The sequence below is a fragment of the Cetorhinus maximus genome, chromosome 4, assembly GCF_964194155.1.
Source record: "Cetorhinus maximus chromosome 4, sCetMax3.hap1.1, whole genome shotgun sequence".
In the NCBI taxonomy this organism is placed as follows: domain Eukaryota; kingdom Metazoa; phylum Chordata; class Chondrichthyes; order Lamniformes; family Cetorhinidae; genus Cetorhinus; species Cetorhinus maximus.
This window is the reverse complement of record NC_135882.1, coordinates 6,457,267-6,477,710: the sequence shown is the minus strand read 5'-3', so window position 1 is coordinate 6,477,710 and position 20,444 is coordinate 6,457,267. Positions and strand designations below refer to the sequence as shown.

At 40.6% G+C, this 20,444-nt stretch overlaps 1 protein-coding gene across 2 annotated transcripts in view; it reads right to left on the bottom strand.

The window, feature by feature from the left end:
- Window positions 1-4,416: 4,416 nt before the first annotated feature.
- The window catches only part of fam91a1 (family with sequence similarity 91 member A1), a 54,159-nt gene continuing 38,131 nt past the window's right edge, over window positions 4,417-20,444 (bottom strand). For both annotated transcript variants that reach the window (XM_078539884.1, XM_078539885.1), the window contains 9 exons: window positions 19,587-19,735; window positions 15,949-16,083; window positions 15,710-15,823; window positions 15,054-15,126; window positions 14,726-14,878; window positions 11,702-11,809; window positions 10,646-10,769; window positions 8,542-8,611; window positions 4,417-6,458 (listed from right to left, as the gene is read on the bottom strand). In XM_078539884.1, the coding sequence (XP_078396010.1) occupies window positions 6,279-6,458; window positions 8,542-8,611; window positions 10,646-10,769; window positions 11,702-11,809; window positions 14,726-14,878; window positions 15,054-15,126; window positions 15,710-15,823; window positions 15,949-16,083; window positions 19,587-19,735 (1,106 nt within the window). In that variant the 3' untranslated portion in view covers window positions 4,417-6,278. The remainder of the gene's footprint in view (window positions 6,459-8,541; window positions 8,612-10,645; window positions 10,770-11,701; window positions 11,810-14,725; window positions 14,879-15,053; window positions 15,127-15,709; window positions 15,824-15,948; window positions 16,084-19,586; window positions 19,736-20,444) is intronic.

Sequence of the window (20,444 nt, the reverse complement as noted above, 5' to 3'; positions counted from 1 at the left end):
ATTAAGAGCTTTTTACCCAGCGGAATGTTAAACACTGAAGCCAAGGTCCCCCTCCCACCCACACCCCTCGGAGTGATGGACTGAACCAGGAGGGAGTCGCCTTTTGCTTCAAACAAGCAGCAAAGAATTGTTAATGTGTCTAGAGAACAAGAATGTGTAGTTTCAATTCCTATATCTGGCACACAGCCACTGAACACTGCAAAATGATTAATTGCCTCAACAAGTCAGACAACGCATTATAGTTTATAGAGACCATTCAGCCCATTACATCTATGCTGGCTCTTAGGCTAGAAATATCCAAAATTAGTCACCCTGCCAACCACATCTTCCAAGAATGCACCGTCAGCCTCTTTCTGCACACTAGCCTTGCCTACAAGTGTCGTTTGTCTGTGTCTGGGATGGGCCAGATTGTTCATGCTGCAGTGGAAGGGATGCAGACGACAGCGGGTCCATCTCAGGATTTAGTTGCTAAGCAATGACAGCCACCACGGTCCCAAGATGCTCACAGCAGGCAGCCGTCACATGCCTTCCTGGAACTCAAGTAGCACCAAGAAAGAGAATTGGTTTACCCTTCTGGCACCTATTGGAGGCCTATTGATAGAAGGCAGGAGGCACATCCATATACTATGGAAATGGCTTTCATTGGTGTTCTCAATGGGAACTGAGTCAATGCACAAAGAGAAGGGTGTACCGATGATGGGTGGGAAGTAATTTAATGGCCAGAGCTAGAAGTGGTTACCTATATGAAAGTGGCACCAATGTTTCTTGCAACAAGCCACAGGTTGGCCTCCATAATCTCTCAAGGTGTTGCTGCCCCTCTCGACTAATCCCCCTGCTGCCGTTTGGGTACCTTCTTCCCCTGAAGCCCCCATCATGAGACCTCTCTGTAAAGCAAAGTTGCACAGCAGGAACCCCACAACCCAAACGCTCAAGACCTTAGCTGGATTACATGGTAAGGCACAATTGGAATCTTTCAAGTTCCTGCCTTTCAACAATCTGATTGTGCACTAACTGATGGTTCTAGTGGTCGCCGTCTGGTGTCCTGGAAATCTCTTTGACACAACAAATGGTTAGGATCTAGAATGCAGTGCCTGAGAGCCTGGTGGAGGTATTCAACTGCAGCTTTCAAAAGGCATTTCGATGTGCAACTGAAGAGGGGGAAAAATTGCAGGACTATGGGGAAAGGATATGGAAGTAGGACTAGCTGAAATTGCTCTTTCAGTGAGCCAGTATAGGCTCAATGGGTCAAATGGCCTCCTTCTTTGCTTTTAACCATTCTATGAGGGAGTCCAACTGGGAACACTGGAAGGTGCAGAGGGGCAAATAGACACCCACAGGATAAGACGTAAAGGCAGATGGCAAAGTCGTTATAAGCAGTATAAAGACAAAAGAAAAACTCAAATGAACTGAGAAATGAGCTTCTCATGAATGTTTGGAAAGTAGTTGCTGGGACCTTCAAATACACGCTGGCCATTTCTATAAGCTGTGGTAATTTGACTACCTGTTTTACATGGGAATGATTGCCAATGAGTGTAACCTCCTGAGACCTTTGCACAACAATTGGATGTTAAAAGGTGCTATATCAATGCAAGTTTTGTTGTCTGTAACAATGGATACAAGGATATCTTCAGACCATTACCATGTAATTTAAATGTGTGCCACAGTAGAGTCAGAGAGATCTGGCGAAATGGATTCCCGCCCCATTTCCCACTTCCATTCAACCTGAATGGCTGTTTCAACTTGACCCAACCGTTGGTCTTGCTGTTCGTTTCTGTATTGATGGATTTACAAATTTATCTTGACTTTCATATACTGCTGCTTTCCTCATTCAATTTGGTGCCAGATTAACTTACCCTTCTGTTTTTTCCAGTACCTTGTTAGGTGTCCCTCAGGTGACTATTGCAAACATTGACGTGCTCATTTGAACTGAAAACTCCAATGAAAACACCAGATGAAAATGATCAAACTGTGTTATTTTATGGAATTTGTAAATCGCAAGGAGAGATTACACAAACTAGGATTGCATTCCCTGCAATTTAGAAGGGATATTAAGGGGAAGAGAGGGTAGAGGGTAGATAAAGAAATAATTTCTGCTGGTTGGACTGTCTAGGGCTAGGGGACACCAGCATGTAAGTTAGAGCCAGACCTTTGAGGTGTTAAATTAGGAAGTTTGGGTCACGGGATAAGAATGTTACTGCACATATTGCATACTACATCATAACATACCCGACAGGTCACCAACATAAGGCAAGCACAACTCGGGATCCATTAAGGTTCATCCGCAGATCAGGATGGTGAAGGAACTTTTATTTAACCTAGAAATATCTATCAAATCAGTATACATAAAACATTTCTTCCATAATGTTCCATTTCTATGGGCCATAAATGTAAGGTAGTCACCGATAAATCCAACAGGGAATTCGGGAGAAACTTCTTTACCCAGAGAGTGTGGTGAGAATGTGGAACTCGCTACCACAGGGAGTGGTTGACGTGAATTGTATGGATGCTTTTAAGGTGAAGTTGGATAAATGCCCAAGGGAGAAAGGGATAAAAGAATATGCTGATGGAGTTTGATGTGGTAGGGTGGGAGGAGGCTCATGTGGGGCATGAACAGCAGGGACCAGTTGGGCCGCTTAGCCTGTAAATTTAATGTGGTTTTCCTATAACTTCTGTTCCTAAAACTCTTCTGTAAAAGGCAGTTGATGTTAGATGAATTGTTAATTTTAAATCTACAATAAATATTTGCTAACCAAAGGTGTTAAGGGATAGGGGAAGAAAGGGAGGGCAAATGGAGTTAGGTCACGGATCCACCATGATCTCAATTGATTGGTGGAACAGGCTGGAAGGGCTAAATGGCCTCCTCCTATAATCCTATGAAGTGCCAGAAGATACTTAGGGCCATAATTCTTCCACCCATTCCAGAGGACTCCCCGCTGCAGTTTTGCAAAGGTCCACTGGAATGGTCAAAAATCCATGGGAGACCCGACTACACTGGGTCCCAACCTCTCAGTTGGAAGTTCTGAATGCCTCTTACAAGGCGATTGATATAAAGGGATATGGTGAATGGGATGGAGGAAACCCCATAGGCCAGGAGCTCCCAGTATTGACTCTCAGTCACAACCTGGCTAAGCATTGGTGGAGGTATGCCTGGCCTTGTGCAGCGGTACTTTGCCATGCATTTTCCCCCACTGTTTGTATCAGCAAAGATTACAGATTATTGAAGTTAATCGACATTTGGAATATGCAGACTTGTATTGTTAGAAGCAGTGCAGAGAAGGTTCACTTGATTTATTCCTGGGATTAAGGGCATATTTTAAGAAGAAAGGTTGAACAGGTTATGCCTACAACCATTGTAATTTAGAAGAATGAGAGGTGATCTTAGTGAAACATGCAAGATCCTGAAGGGACTTTTCCGGGTGGAGTTTCCACTCGTGGGATAGACTAGAACCAGTGAACAGAGTAAAGGGTCTCCCTTTTATGCCTGAGATGAGGAGGATTTTTTTTTGCTCAGAAGGTCATTATTTTGTAGAATTCTCTTCGCCAGAAAGCAGTGGGGGCTGGGTCACTGAGTTAGACCTATTTTTGATAGACAAGGGAGTCAAGGGTTATGAGGGTCAGACCAGAAAGTGGAATTGAGACCACAGCCAGATCAGCTATGATCTTATTGAATGGTGGAGCAGGCTTGAAGGGCTGAATGGCCTACTCCTGCTCCCAAGTCCTATATTCCCCTGTTCCAATACCTTCATATCAAGGTACAAATTAAATGGATTAAAAGTAGGCAATGATGAGAGCATAGCTGGAATACAATGAAGATAACAAAACTGTACTTTCAAAACAGTAACCCCGCCATAGCAATAATATTTAACCTGAGAATGTGACAAATCAGTACAGTTCTGTGGGCCACTTCTGGTACACTAGGCATGAAAATAAAGGTGGAAAAACGTGAAAATCTTGTTAACATTTATTGGCTATATTCTTCCAAGATAATATGTATAATAAGTGTCCAAAGATATTAGCCTTTAACATGAATCAACAGTCTCACCATTTAAAAAAGGTGCCATATTGAAGAGGTCAAATCTCACCGACTGAAGTAGCTTAACTTTCTTCTTTTGCAAAACAAGATGAAAATCTGTAGGAGTATGCAGTGTAAGAAAAAGACAAATGGTCATTGCCCAACATTACGGTCCATTAAAAGCATCAATGAACATATACACTTGATGCCTATATTAATATATATATATTATATATATATTATTCAGGGTTTCTATCCTTACACCTCATAAATCTTTTTGCAAAGATAATAACTCTCGCATCCATTGCACCTCAAGGCTGAAGAGCACCACAGAATGAAAATGAGACAAGGAATACTCTTGAAATTTCACTACAAATTTCATTACAAAAGACGAGTACAGAGAGTACATGGTGATTGATTTAATTGATTCACTGCCATTCAGCATCATCTGCACAGCATTGCTGCTCCCAGAACAGACCACAAAAGGCATTGTCTTGACAAATTATCCACAATCTTGGATGCAGATTATCATGACCAAGATGATGAGGGCAATATACAGTGAATGAGCCAATGACACTTGGATAATGAACCTTCCAATTGCACGTCAGATACTTTAATACTTATATAAAAATGAAATTGACTTTTAAGTAGCAGCTCAAACTGCACATAAAAGAGCAGTTTTGCAATGATTTCAAAAGAAAAAGATCTGCTGTTTGTACATGTTTTGTAGGTTGCAAGAAAGCCTTTATTGGTCACTTCACTGCCCCCAAACCATTTCCCAATTTAAAAAAAATGAGCAAAACTTAAAAATAGAAACTGTTAAATTCAGAATCCCTCCAAATCAACTTCAGCAATGGGATCCTGAAAAAAGGTACAAAATAATCAACGCAACTGTTATTGAAGCCAGAGTTACAACAGATCGATAGTAAAAACTATTTACTGTTATGCAAAAATAGACCCTTACATTAGACAGAATTTCTACTATTAAAAAAAAGGTACATTTAACTTAATTGAGACCTTTCTCCATTTATGTTCATACAATTTTACATGGGTGAAACTGATATGTTGATACTTGATATCAGAGTCCAGTTTGTCATCTTTCAGAAATCACAAGATCAAGGCAGACTCATCAACGAATGAAGCTAGATGGTGTGGCCGTTGAGTGGCTCGCACACCAGCTTAAGTCAATAAATTTGTTCTCAACTAAAGCAGCACAAAACAAAAACAGTTTCCCCTTTCAACTGCGTTTTTATGACAGCATGTAACAGACAATATTTGTAGCACATTGTACACCAGCTAATAGTTTAACATACTGATATTCAGTGCCATGAAGATCTTGCTCTCAAACTGTACCCATGCATAACACTCAAGTTTAAAGTGGTACTTGAAATGTATTTCAACATTATCCTTCAGTCACGTGCACGATTTGTTAACTTGCAGTGGAGTAGTTTTCAATTTGATTTGGGATTTGAGGTATGCGAACGTACATTTTTGTCCCCAAGCAGCTGTCACTCAGCAGCTCAAAGGGTGAACAACTAAAAATCTACCATATCATCCATATGGTTAACACGGTGCTGATAATGGCCAACATTTATGCCTGACTAAGCGGTCACCGGTTTATAACTGGGCTACTAAACGTTGATTCCAACCATCCCCTGGACAGGAGGAAAAGCAGAAAACTGACCTAAATAGTTGCAGCAAGGGTATGGTCACCATTCCACAGAGTTGCAGTGGATATTAAAGCTCATCTTCTCACTGTGTTGATATTATGGTTTAGGGGGCAAGTGGTTGTGCCAACCCTATTTAAAATAATGTTCTTTTTCCAACATATGGGAGTTAAGGGGAAATCACCAAGATATTCTTCAACCTAAAACAAGCAACCAGTCTGTTTACAGTTATCCAAGAGATCATCTCCTTCAGCAGTTTTCACAAGAGATTTAAATCACACATGAGTCCTTAGGCTTTTTTTTATTAAAACATTATTAAGGTGCTATATAACCACATCAATTTGAATCAGCGTGTAAAACTTGGCTGTCCTGTGGGAACTGGCGAGAGTAAATGGCAAGAGAGAGAAAAAGAGAAAGGGAAGGGGTGAGGGAGAAAGGTGAAGGCTGACAGAGAGATAGAGAAAGGCAAGGGAGAAAGGCGAGGGAGAGAGATATAGAGAAAGGCAAAGGGCGAGAAAGAAAAAAGGCGAGGAGACAGGCAGACACTGCTATTCTGACACTTGCTTGAGATGAGCAGTATTTTAACAAGACAAAAGGGTTTAATTAGTTTGGTCCTTGTGCAATCTAGCAATATGTAGAGATGAGGGAGACCGTCCAATCCATTCAGACAAAACGCCATCTTTGAAGATCAGATTCTTGGCTGGAAGTGGGACTCCGACATCAACGGATGATGATTGAGTAAATAAAGTTGTAATACTACCATCTGAGTTGCCAGTTTCCTGAACACAGATCACACAAGAAAACAGCAGTTACGAAAAGCTAGCTTTGTAAAGCAAACAGCTTTCCAGAAACATATCAATTACAGTCAATGTTTCCTTATCTATCTCACCTGTTACTTTCTTAATACTCAAACATATTTCAAGTGGTCGGTTTCTGCCCAATTGCTGCCAACATTTATCGTAATGCACGACCAGCAACACAAACACACCAGCAACAACTTCTATTTATATAGTGCCTTTGATATAATGAAATACTCCAAGGAGCATTATAAAACAAAACCTGATCTCACTGAACGGCTGAACAAGCTTGAGAGACTAAACAATCATAACATCATCTCCAAATAATAAGTAGTAATTGTCCTAACAAAGGTCATCCAATAAATAAATAAAACATTCTAACATACAAGTGCACCATATATGGAAACACTCATTTGGACTTAAACTTACAAAATAAAAACATCACCTCATGCTGCCAAAATTGCTGAAACACAAAATGAAATCAATTCCTGTGACTGATCACAGATGCTGAGTGACTGATGTTGATCGTATGTAGGTTAATTCCATTAGTCCTTTTTTCTGCCCTCTACTGTTCCTATGAAACAGCCAAGAGTAATATAGCAGAGTAGGCCAGCAATGTTTTAAAGAGCTGTGGTAAATCGAGATGCACCAATTGAATGATTGGATTTTAAAATCCTTGATTAGAGGAGGAAAGTCGAGAGCTAGAATAGGAAATGGTGGTGGATTATCGATAGAACATAGAGGAGTCAAGGAAGACAAGAGTGTGCAGTTTGTCTAATTGGATTTATAGTCATGTGGTTTCATATCTTGGAGGTGAAGTTACAGACAGAGTATGTAGTATGGTACGTTACATTATACAACCTGGGGCTCTTTTCTCTAGAAAAGAGAAGGCTGAGGGGTGACCTGAAAGAGGTGTTTAAAAAAAGTTTAAGAGGGCAGATGTATAGAAGATATTTTCACTTGTAGAGGAGACCAAAAGTAAGAGTTATAAATATAAGATAGTAACTAATAAATCAGAATTCAGGAGAAACTTCTTTAGCCAGAGAGTGGTGAGAATGTGGAACTCGTTATCACAAGGAATGGTTAAGGCAAATAACATATTTGTATTTAAGGGTAAAATTGAATAAAAACATGAGAGAGAAAGGAATAGAGGGATAGACAAAGTAGACGTGGAGCGGATGTTTCCCCTTGTGGGGCATTCTAGAACGAGAGGCCATAGTTTTAGGCTAAGGGGTGGTAGATTTAAATCAGAGATGAGGAGGAATTACTTTTCTCAAAGGGTCATGAATCTGTGGAATTCACTATCTCAGAGTGCAGTGGATGCCGGGACACTGAATAAATTTAAGGAGGAAATAGACAGATTTTTAATTAGTAACGGGTTGAAAGGTTGTGGGGAGGGGGCGGGAAATTGGAGTTGAGGCCGAAATTAGATCAGCCATGATCATATTGAATGGCGGGGCAGGCTCGAGGGGCTGAATTGCCTACTCCTGCTCCTAATTCTTATGTTCTTATATACTGATAGGGTGAGATGAAGTAGGGTGCCAGGAGGCTCATGTGGAGCATTAACACCAACACAGACCAGTTGGGCAAAATGGCTTGTTGCTGTGCTGGTAATACTTTGTCCTACTTGTGTTACTTTTATATGATTGATTTTGTAGGTATTGAGGTGAGGGATGCTCAGGCTGGACAATGGAACTCAACTTCATTTCAGGTACCCGGTGTCACACTCCCAAAGCCAGTCCATCATGATTAAATGCAGAATAAAGCTCCCTATACTCTACCTCTGTGTCTCAGCCCCAACGTTCTGCATTATTTTCTACAGCCATTCTTTGATATTACCGGTTTAGTACCAATTATTACTCATGTACCAATAACAAAAGTTAGAAACTAACTTTAGGCTGCCAAACTCAAGTGATTTAAGATTGTTGAAGCCAACAGGATAGATTTTCATCCTGAATTTGAACGCTGAAGGGGTAGTGCCTCATCCCTCTCACCTAATCCCAATCGTTTTTTTTAAAATCAATTTCATATGCACACAACATTGAATGTTTTGGGTAGTTTATACCTGGAATGACTGTACAAAGCTGAGGACCTGCAGAGAGAGTTTCCTACTGGAATGCAAAAGTTTCTGAAGGCTGTAGAGAGAACAGGACACAGTGGATTAATTCTCTGCAAATATATCCATCAACCAATTGCACAGGAAGATCAACATGAAAAGAAAATAAATAACGTAATGCTGTGTTTACAGTGACAAAGTGGAAAATGTAAACAAACCGGTTTGAGCCAAGCAAATTAACAGCATTTTGAATTTTTAACCTTTTTGCAGGTTTTGATCATTTTGAATGCGTAGGACAGGTTTCTACCAATGCGTTAACTACGAAAATAATACCGCAAATAGTTAACTTGTACAGGCCCAAAACAGTTGGCATCTCCAATGATAATTTACTTCCTTTTCGACAGTCTTAGCTGCTCTCACTTGGAACTGAACTTCATTCGTGATCACCTTAAGGTTGCATGTTCTCCTCTTCCAAACCATCTATACCCTCCCGCCCACACCAACGTTTTCTCAGGGCTAAAATGCCCAAAAGTGGATACCAAGTAATTATGTTTAAAACTGTAAGTGGAAGAATGGGATCACTGCAGATCAACAGGAGCCTGGCTGGCTTGTGATCCTTAAGGTAGAGGGTGTAGTGTAAAAAGGATTGAACAGGGCCCCTTCAACAACAATTTGTATTTAACTTTAGGTTAAAGGCAATAAGTCCAATATCTAAGCTGCGCTCAAAGTCAATGCAGATTGGAGAATTCAGCCTCCAGGTTTCCAGCCCCATCTCCGACCTGTGTATCTTTCTAGCATGGGAGGACTGTATTTATCCACTTGGTCATACAGGGCTGAGAGAAGATTATCAGTCAGCTGATTTTTTTTTTTCTTCTCTTCTGTTTCATAGTGTGCAGAAGTTTAAAAAAATGGCAGAAAAATACAGAAACAATTGGATCACCGTTCAAAAATCTGAGGGAAACTCTGCCACAGTTAAGAACGCGCAAAGTTATTCAACGTGACGCCACTACCCGAATTCACCGCAGGTGTTACTCGCAAGACCATCTTTATGGACGCAACAACGTAAAACGGTCAAGTGCATACGTGGTTGACAAGAAATCGTAGTATACATTTTTAAAAATGGTTCCGGAGATACAGGACTTCAGTTACATAGAGGCGCTAGAGAAGCTGGGATCCTTCTCCCTACAGCAGAGAAAGGTTAAGGGGACATTTAACAGAACTGTTCTAAATTGTGTGCCATTTTGATAGAGGGAAGAAGGAGAAGCTGTTTCCGTTGGCAGGAAGGTCTGTAACCAGAGGACACATTTAATAAATTGGCAAAAAAGTCAGGGTAGATGGATCTCAAGCATTTCTTCCACACCCCACCCCCCACCACCACACCCACCACACCCCCCACCCCCACTCACTGAGCTGTGGTGATAAAGAAAGATTTTCATTTTTATAGTGCAGGATCACCTGAGGGCTTTACAGCCAATTAGGTATTTTTGAAGTGTAGTCACTGTTGTAATGTAGGTAATGCAGCAGCCAATTTGTGCACAGCAAGTTCCCACAAACAGCAGTATGATAATGACCAGGTAATCTGTTTCTGTGATGTTAATTGAGGGATAAATATTGGCCAGGATGCCGGGGAGAACTCTTCTTAGAAACAGTACCATGGAATCTTTTACGCCCACTGAAAGGACTGGCAGGGCCTCAGTTTAACTTCTCATCCGAAAGGCATCCCCCTGATAGTTCAGCATTCCAGTGTCAATTTTGACTTTTGTGCTCAAGCCCTAGAGCGGGAATTCAACCCACAACCTCCCAAGGGTACAACCAACTGAGGCACAGATGATCTGGGAATGCTCTGCTTCATAGGGTGGTAGAAGCAGGTTCAATAGTAACTTTCAAAAGGAAATTGGATCTCAACTTCAGAAGGAAATAAAAAAAATTGCAGGGCTATAGAGAAAGAGTAGGGGAGTGGGGCTAATTGGTAGGTCTTTTAGGAAGCCGGTGCAGGCATGATGGGCTGAGTGGCCTCCTCCTGTGTGGCATGATTATGTGACATAGCAACTCGAGCTGTGTACTTGCAAAGGCAATAATAAACATAATGTGCAAAGCCTGAGACAATATTTACCTTTTCTTCCCACATAATTGATGTGTGGCAATTTTCTGACAGACACTCCTGTTCAGCTCTGAAACGAAGAGCGGGATCCCGAAGCACAGCTCCAGAGGAATCCAATCCTGTTCTGTTATGGAGGCTGGAAAATTAGAACATTGCAAAAATCAGCGCACCAAAATTTTCCTGTTCCCTCCTTTCCTCATCCTGTGGATGCCTTGCCCAAAAAGAAACATTTGATGCATACAAGTCTTGACTATAGGTGGCAAGGGCTATTTGACCTGTGGGGCATCACAGCTAACTCACATACAACCACAACTTGCATCTTTACACCACCCTTGATGTCTTCAAACATCCCAAGGAGCTTTGCAGGAGCGATTATCAGACAAAATTTAACACCTAGCAACTTAAGATATTAGGACAGGTTGCCAAAAACTTGGTCAAAGAGGCAGGCTTTTAATGGCATCTTCAAACTGGAAGAGATGGAGATGAGGAGAGATGTATGGAGGGAATTTTAGGTCATGGGGTCTAGATAGCTGATGTCAATGGTGGAGCAATTAAAATAGGGGATGCGTAAAAGGCCAGAATTGGAGGAGTGCAGAAATTTCAAAGGGTTGTATGGTTGGAGGAGATTACAGAGATAGTGAGGCAGACATTAGTCACTGGATCGCAATTAGAAGAGGCCAGCTCATTCTTCCCCATTCCAACCCAAGAGTCTGGTCCAGTGGTTGAGATCTGCTAGTGCAGCACAGACCGGGGATCAGGTGTGGGATATTTTGAAACGGATGCCTCAAGGTGATCACAGGGTTCATGGAGCCACGGAGAAACAGGAAGCCCAGTTTTTTAAAATATAAAATTAATTCTCATGATTTGGGTGTCAATGGCAAGTCCAGCATTTATTGCCCATCCTTAGTTACCCTTCAGGTGGTGAGCCCCCTCCTTGAACTACTACAGCCTGTGTGGTGAAGGTGCTCCCGCAGTGCTGTAAGGTGGGGAGTTCCAGACAAAAAGCTTTGACAGCATGTCTCTTTTTTCAGAAACACTCACTTTCTGTACTACAATAATTTTATTTACCTTCAGCAATTCTTTTGGGCACAGCGTCAGCCATGGGCTCATCTGTTACCAACTCAAAGGATTCAGTACTACCTTGAGCATCAGATCCAGGGGGGGATTCAAATTCTTCTGCAAAATATTTCAATTCACACCATATGTTTGATAAGAACATTATTTACGGCAGTTTCTAGTTAATTTAGAGTGTGAAAACAGCACCATTAAGCAAGTATCTTTGCAGAAGATGGGAACATTCAGTAATGGAGTAGGGTGGGAGAGTTTTGAGGTCCCAAAGTGCATTTTGTGGGATCAAGGTAAAGATTTTAAAAAAATCTAACTTAGAGGGAAAAAACCTTACATTTATATAGTGCCTTTTACGGCCTCCCAGGAGATCCCAAAATGCTTTACAGCCAATTATTACAAAGCAAGCTCCCACAAACAGCAAATTATAATGACCAGATAGTCTGCTTTGGTGACGTTGATTGACGGAGGAGAATTCCCATCCTTTTCTTTGAAATAGTAGCTATGGGATCTTTTACATCCACCCAAGGAGACAGGCAAGATTCAATTTAGTATCTCATCTGAAAGACGGCATCTCCAACAGTACTTTCAGCATCTCACTGGGAGTTCTTTATTCTTTCATGGATGTGGGCATCGCTGGCAAGGCCAGCATTTGTTGCTCATCACTAATTGCCCTTGAAATGAGTGGCTTGCTAGGTCATTTCAGAGGGCAGTTAAGAGTCCACCACATTGTTGTGGGTCTGGAGTCACATGTAGGCCAGACCAGATGAGGATGGCAGATTTCCTTCCCTATAGGACATTAGTGAACCAGATGGGTTTTTACAATTGCTGACAGTTATCATGGTCACCATTACTGACACTAACTTTATATTCCAGATGTAGTCGTTGAATTCAAATTCTACCAGCTGCCATTTGAACCCATGTCCCAAAGGCATTAGCCTGAGCCTCTAGCTTGCTAGTGACATCACTAGACCACCGTCTCCCCATCCTCTCATTGTGTGTGTCAGCTGATATATTGTATTCAAGTCCCTGGAGTAGGACTTGACACCACAACTTTGACTCGGAGGCAAGAGTGTTACCCATTGAGCCATGGCTGACAACATTCAAGACACCTGAAGTACAACACTGCCAAAATCAGATTTCAGCAGGGCAATTTAGATAACTAAAAAAGGAGATTAGTATTTAGGAAAAAGTTGCTCACCAGCAACTTTAATATATTAAGGAAAGCACCCAGACACACAGACTGCTTACAGTTCTTTGCTCAATAGGAGATCTAAAGATCTTCAAAACACCCATGCCTACATCGCACACCTTGACTCTGTTTTGGTATCAGCCATCAATAAACTGGTTAGTTGTGAGCCCAGCTTAACTGAGATCATAATAATTATGTTAAATAGTTAAGTCTGTTGTAATCCATTGAAGCAATTTAAAGGATATAAAACTATGACAAGGAAGCTCAGGTGACTCACATCATGATAATCTGAAGAGTTTTGTAATTAGGGTTTTACATTGAACCGTGAACTTCTTCAATGATTTAATTATCTCTCAGATGGATTTTTCAGGCTGTGACTGCTGCATCTGGCCACAAAGTCCATTGTTAAATCAAAGTACGTTAAATGACCGTCTAAAGAAGAATCAGTCATTCCGTCCGACCATAAATCTGGATAAGCTGTGGACGCTGGTCAGTGAACAGACCAGGTTAAACTATGCCAAGAAACCTGAAGGGCCAGCACCTGTTACTGATGTTGTGCATGCTGGTTACTATAAAGTCCTGGGCAAAGGAAGACTGCCAAAACAGCCAGGCATCGTCAAGGCAAAGTTCTTCAGCAGGAAGGCTGAAGATAAGATCAAGGAAGTTGGTGGAGCCCGTGCATTGATGGCACAAATTTTATAACATGGGTGTGCAAATAAAATGCACAGAATTACAGCATGGTTTAGTCTGGCTGGTGGTATACCAGAGGTTGTGCTTCGCACAAGCCTACCTTAATTTATCTCATCCTATCAACACGCCCTACACAATTTCTCTCTCTCTCTATGTACTTAACCAGATTCTTCTTAAATGCATCCAAGCTATTCACCCTGATCACTCCGCTCTTTACCAAGAGAGTGGTTACCGTGTGGAATTTGCAACCACGTGGCAGTTGTTGAGGCCATTAGCATCAATGCCTTTAAGAAGTCTGCCAAGGCCCTGTGGGCAGCACGCTCAGTCAGAAGGTTGTGGGTTCAAGTCTCACTCCAGAGGCTTGGGCACAAACCCAGTGCAGTACTGAGGGAGTGCTGCACTATCGGAGATGCCGTTTTCCGATCAGACATCAACCCAACGCCCCTTTCTGCCCCATCAGGTGGGCTTAAAAATTCCCATGGCATATTTTGAAGAATAGCATCCTCTTCAAAGAACTTTTCCCTAGTGTCCAGGGCAATATTTATCCCTCAACTAATGACTAAAAACAGGTTATCTTTGTTGTGTGTGGGAGCTTGCTAGGCACAAACTGGCTACCACATTTCCTACGTTACAAGATTGACCATACTTTGAAAGTACTTCAGCAATTATAGAGTGCTACGGGATGTCCTGGGATCATGAAAGACCCTAAAGCAATGCAAGTCTTTCTTTAAGGGGAAGCTAAGTACCTGAGGGGGAGAAGGGAAGGGGAATATGCAGTTATGGTCAGGTGAAGAAAGAGGTGTGGAGTTTAAACACGGACACAGTCCGGTTAGGCCAAATGGCCTGTTTCTGTGCTGCAAATTCTACGTATGTGGCCCTGAGTTCCACATTCACATTCCAAGATGATCAGCCATGATCTTATTGCAATGCGGAGCAGGCTCGAGGGGCCGAATGGTCTACTCCTATTCCTATTTCTTATGTTCTATTCACACCAAAACATTTTATTAATGCGCTATTTTCCAACAATATCGCAAAACTTTTAAAATGGATTAAACTATCTCAGTGGTTTCTCTGACTTAGAACAAATTGGTGCGCAAGTTCATTTCCGATGTAGTTTTGATCATACTAAGCTGGTGATTGCGTACCTTTCTCATCCAAGTCTTCACTAGGATGCCTTCCATTGGTGCGCTGAACACGAGGGTTCAGCATATTCACAAAGCCACACAAATGGTCCAGATCCACTTTCGCCCTCAACACTTTCAAAGCTCGGTGAGCACACATGTTACTCCGGGAGAATTCTGCAGCAAATCCAAGATAAAGCATTATTTGGCTAAAGTGCATCTTAAAACAGAGAGTTATGTGTAGAAGTTGATCTGAAGAAAAAAAGTTGATCAGACACATTGCAAGTATTTTCCAGCAGTGCATGCATACTTTAATCAGACTCGATAATGGGAGGTAACGAGAAATGCTCACCTCCTTTCATCCCTGCTTCATCAAAAGGAAATGGAACATAAGCAGTTTCACCATCACTGTGGATACCATAACCCTATGAACAATCACATATTAGTCCATTTTATTAAAATTACACAGTACTGGTAGCACAGCAATCCAACCTTAGTGGGAGTTAAACTGAATCACATTACAGAGGCGTTGAATCATAAAAGCTATTTCAGATGCTTGGAAAAAACCGTAGTGTGTGATCCAATCATACAATCTTGTAGGATAGAACAGCACTCTAAAAATACATCAAGTAATTTCTTAAATCTGCTTGCTGAGGAATAAAAAAAATACATAACTAAGATTATCCCCCAAGTTATCACAAACTTTGTGTCTCGACATCTAGATACCAGATTTTCTTCCAACTGAACGCAACATTCTCAAGCCTTCTGAAGACAAGCACTAAAGTCTGTTCACAAGATTAATATAAACCCTTTGTAAAACGCTTTCTATAAAGCCACGTACTTACTGCAAGTACACATCAGTATTGTTAGATTACTGGCACCACTGTCATTAACTGAACATCAAAAAAAACCCCGCACCTTTCCCTGGGTCGGATCGCAAGTTTCCTAACAATGCAGGTCAGCAGGCAAGATGCTTGACTGACAGGAGATTGAGTCAAATGTTTTTACCTGTATTAATACAGCTGAATGCGTCAGTGCATCATTCAGCATGCTGAGCACATTTGAAGTGGGAACAACACCAGGATCATGTCCCCAAGAGGTTATAAGTAATCGATCATAGCTCTGAGGAAATAACAGGAAGAAAACAACACTGCGTTTTTAATCAATGGTTCTGATGCAGCACAGTAATGAGTGAACTTCACATACTTAAAACAGGAAAGTTATGAAAGGATGATTTCTCAAAATACCTGAAAAATTTCTGGAAGTTTTCTGAGCCTTGATCCTTTTGAAAGTAGCAATGATGGGGGTCCTTGTCCAGTAATATGATAGATATAAAGTTTAAACCAGATTGAACTAACCTCTGGGATGGCTGGTCCTATGTGCTAATTGTTTTGAACAACAAAAAAAATGATTGATTTATTAAATGAATGATGTATGCTAAATTATTTAGTCATATCATAAAAAATATAAATCACATGTGAATCATTAACGTATCTTTTCCTTTCAGAGGCTGAATAGCATACTGTGTATTTTCAGTAATATTTCATGTTACAGTTTTTATTTTATGTTTAAGGCACCGAGACGCCTGTATAAAATATCAATAGGGGCCATCTTATGGCATTCATTTCAACTCCAGCAAGTTATAACTAATTAGACACAGCTGAATAAAACCTAACAAATCGGTAATCCGACCGGTCACAAATTCCTAGCAAAGACATTTGCACTGACAGGCCTTTAAAGACCAGATTTTTGTTAAAAGACCTACTTCCAAGAATTGATATACATTGCATTAAAAGGCCTTCAAAAATAAGATAGCCTGTTCAGAATCGTGCCTCATTGGATAAGATGAATAATTCAGTGGTTCCAGAGTCTGTGACTTCCTTTTGTTGACCCCACAAGATTCTCTGCCTCATTGCAGTCTGCACGTTACATGCAATAAAAATGCTAGCACTCCATTCCTTAATATGTTTATACTTTGACTCACTGGAGACATACCCAAAGAAGCTTTTAAGCTGCAAAAGAGGATTATAGCTGGATTTTGCAATGGACAAAATAAATGATGCAGATGTTTTTATATCCTTTTGGCAGCCAATTCATCTCTTTTCAGACAAAACATAAGCGTATACTATTTGTATATTCTATCTGCAAAACATTTTTAAGTGTGCCTTAAATTATATTTGCACATACAAACACTTGGGGGTGGGGAAGGAAAAAGGCAGGGGGGGGGGGGCAGGGAGAGAAAGAGAGAGAGGGAAAAGAGGAGAGAGGGAAGGAGAGGGAGAGAGAGACACGGGAGAGGGGACGGGAGGGGGGGGGGGGGGTGGGGAAATGTGAGTTTGCTGCCTGCTCTCAATTATTTAAATACTTGGGGGGGGGTGGTGAGGGGGAAGGAGAAAAGAAAGAATTGAAAGTGTAGTTTGCAAAACTAATTAATGTCTGCTAATTATAATCTTATACATACTGTCTGCTCATTGACACCTTTGAAAGTGATCATGGTACTTCAGCTTTCTCGAGGCTCATAAGTCTTTGAGTGTTGCAGGAAGTTTTCAAGAAGTTAGAAAAATCCAAATAAATTTTCAAAGTTGAGAAAATGTTTAAGAACGCATGGTCAGAAAGTATAAGAATGGTTAATTTGCCATTGATCCAGACAGAAGTAGAAACTGCAAGCCTATCACAGCTATAGTTCTAGGCACAGTGTAACATCAGATAGCGAACGCAAAGTATATGCAAGGTTATCTGAAATTAAGTGATTACAGCCAAAGAAAGCTGATGACCAGTCACTGCGCTGATGACAGATTCTGTTAGGTTTCAGGTATACTGTAATCACCAGTTTACCTCACAATGGTACATATCGCAGAAACCTGGATCAGAGGTTATAAGGGCATTTTTGCCAGGCAGTTAGAAATTGGTGGAAACATAGTCAAAATTAATATGAAATCAAAGAGAGAGTTTCACTGTACATTTAGAAACAATAAATGTAAAGAAATAAAAAATGATTCATGCTTAAAGCACGTCTTAAACGAACAAAACAAATTAAATCTTTCAGTCTCCCTCAATCAACTACTCATTTCTGGTTAACGTTTCGAGTACATATGACTCTTCTTCAGCGCTCTGAAGAAGTCATATGGACTCGAAACTGTTAACTCTGTCTTTCTCTCCAAGGATGCTTTTAGACCTGCTGAGTTTTTCCAGCATTTTCTCTTTTTGTTTCAGATTTCCAGCATACACAGTATTTTGCTTTTAATCATTTCTGGTCTTCTATTTGTTATTAATGTTTCATTGTAGCTGATCACATCTTTTCTGAACTTCAACAGCTCCCACAGAGCAAACAAAAATGTGCATTGATACAGAGAGACGTGGATGGAAATTCTGGACATCGTCATAAAAATATAATAATTTTCATATCATTATTGGGATTTATTGTAAAGTAGGAATAGTGGGGTCTGGATAGTCTGTGTGTGTGTGTGGGACTTAATGGAATTAAAGACAGCTGGTCTGAAGGCTTTGATGTATCAGAAGAGAAGCAAGGTTTGAAATGCTAAGTAAGTAAACATGGCTGAAGTTTTAGAATGTGAAGTGTAAAGGAAAATTTAAATTTTTGGATAAACCAGAGTCATTTGAATTTCAAAAGAGAGGGTGAAATGTTACACTTAGCCAGAAGAAGCCAAACAGTGTGTTTATTTTTCCCAAAGCGTACTGATAAAACTGGCACAATGAAAGATTTTTATTATTAGAAAGGTAAAGTCCAAAGGCATATTGAAACAGTGAAATTTGCATTCAAAGAAGAAAATATGTATAAAGGAGAGAAGGCTATGTATAAGCAGAAGACATTCTAAGATCTAACAAATGTGAAAACCCTCCAGCCTCTATGTACCAAGCTGTTGCCTATAGGAATCGAAGCTAAGAGAATTCACAGTGAATATCCCTGTCCAGGGTTGCGAGCTTTGCATGAACCTGTTAAAATCTATTTTGTTTTTACTGTTACCTTAACAGGGGTGTAACTGGGAGTCAGAGTAATTAGGGAAGCTAGGAGTTATAGTAGTAATTTGTAGAGACCTATGTATGTGCTTAAAATTATTTATTTTATTAATAAATGTTTAATTTAGTTTTGTAAAGAAAACCTCTAAGACTCGGTGGACTTATTACTACTGAATTCAAGGCACATACCTCGAAATAAAAATACAAATTGCAAAACAGTTATGTTAGTTGTTTCAAGTTTCTCTCTGGGATTTGAGCAGCTTAGCATTTACCATTTGCTGTGCCACAACAACATTCATTCTTACTGTGATGTTCAGTTTGTATTGTGGGCTGTAATTAGTCATATTTTACTGGGATACAATAGAACAAAGCAAAAATATTAAAACTCTAGTGGCGTTTTGTGCATTGTGCGTAGCTGAGCATCTACAACCTGTATATGAGGCCACCAAATGATGCATGTTGAAGCTGTCACATGCATACACCTATTGGTGGCTGCTTTCCCACCAGATCTTTAGAACTGGCACTCATCTCTGCAATCAATAGGTACGCAGCTGGCTATAGCTTCAACATGCAGTGGTTATAGATGGTTATATTACTATATAATGGCTATATTACTATTCAGCAATTAGGCTAACAGCAGGGATAACTAATTGACAGAATCCTAAAACCACCCAATGCTCTTTCTCCTGCAAAGCTTACTTTTGAAGTACATATCCAATTCCCGTTTGAACTCAATCTGCTTCTTCCACTATTTCAGCCACACATCATGGAATTATGCAGCACAGGAGTCGGCCATTCGGCCTGTGCTGGTTCTTCTGAAAGAGCTGTCTAATTAGCAACACTCCCTAGCGGATCTAGAAGTATAAAAGGTCATATCGGAAGATCATTCCGTAACTCATGTGCTTACCTGTGGGGTACAGCTGCTTATTGGCCGGATTTCATTGCTAAGTGGTGCCATGGAGACCAACAGAGTATAATTCTTGTTCAGGACTCTGCTGCAAGTTGCAGGATCCAACCCCAACAAGCTCTCGCAACGCAATAGATCTAATGGAAAGCCTGAAACAGAACAATCTCATCAGAAAGTAAAATCTCATTCACAGAGCCACTCTTTGGGGGGGGGTGGGGAAGGCACATTATACATTCTGTATTGGTGCCAGGAAAGTTCATTTCCAAAGAATTTAATTAATGGTTGTCATTTTTTTTAAAAATAGGACTTTTCAGTATAACAAGCATATATATACCTTGTATTTATATGACTTTTGATACTTCCAGCAAAGCTTAAAAGAATCAGAAACTATAGTGCTGAACATTCCCAACCTCCATCTGGGAAGAATGAAAATTAGACAGTCTAAAAAGTAACAACTCATTTAAACAATGTTCTTCAATCAATTATCACTTTTAATGCTCTTTTGCTCACAGCATAAAACCAATTGGTCAAGTTTCTGCCAGTCAAAAAAAAGGTCTGTTTCTTCTGGGACTTCATCATATTAACTAATCTGTTAATCTATTAAGCAATTCACTAACGTGGAAATAATGCTCAGTCACTTTTAATCCTCCATAATCTGCATCTCATTCAGAATACTACTGTCCATGTCCTTGTTCTTAAAGCCACTCTCCTCTTCCCCCTTGTCAAGTTCCAATGGCTCAGCTTGTCTCTAAGGACCAGCTTCAGCATCTTTGTTCTTATCTACAATGTTACCATATCCTCACCCCTCCTATCCTCGTGACCACCTGCAACTGTTCTCCCCCATTTGCCCCCATTGCT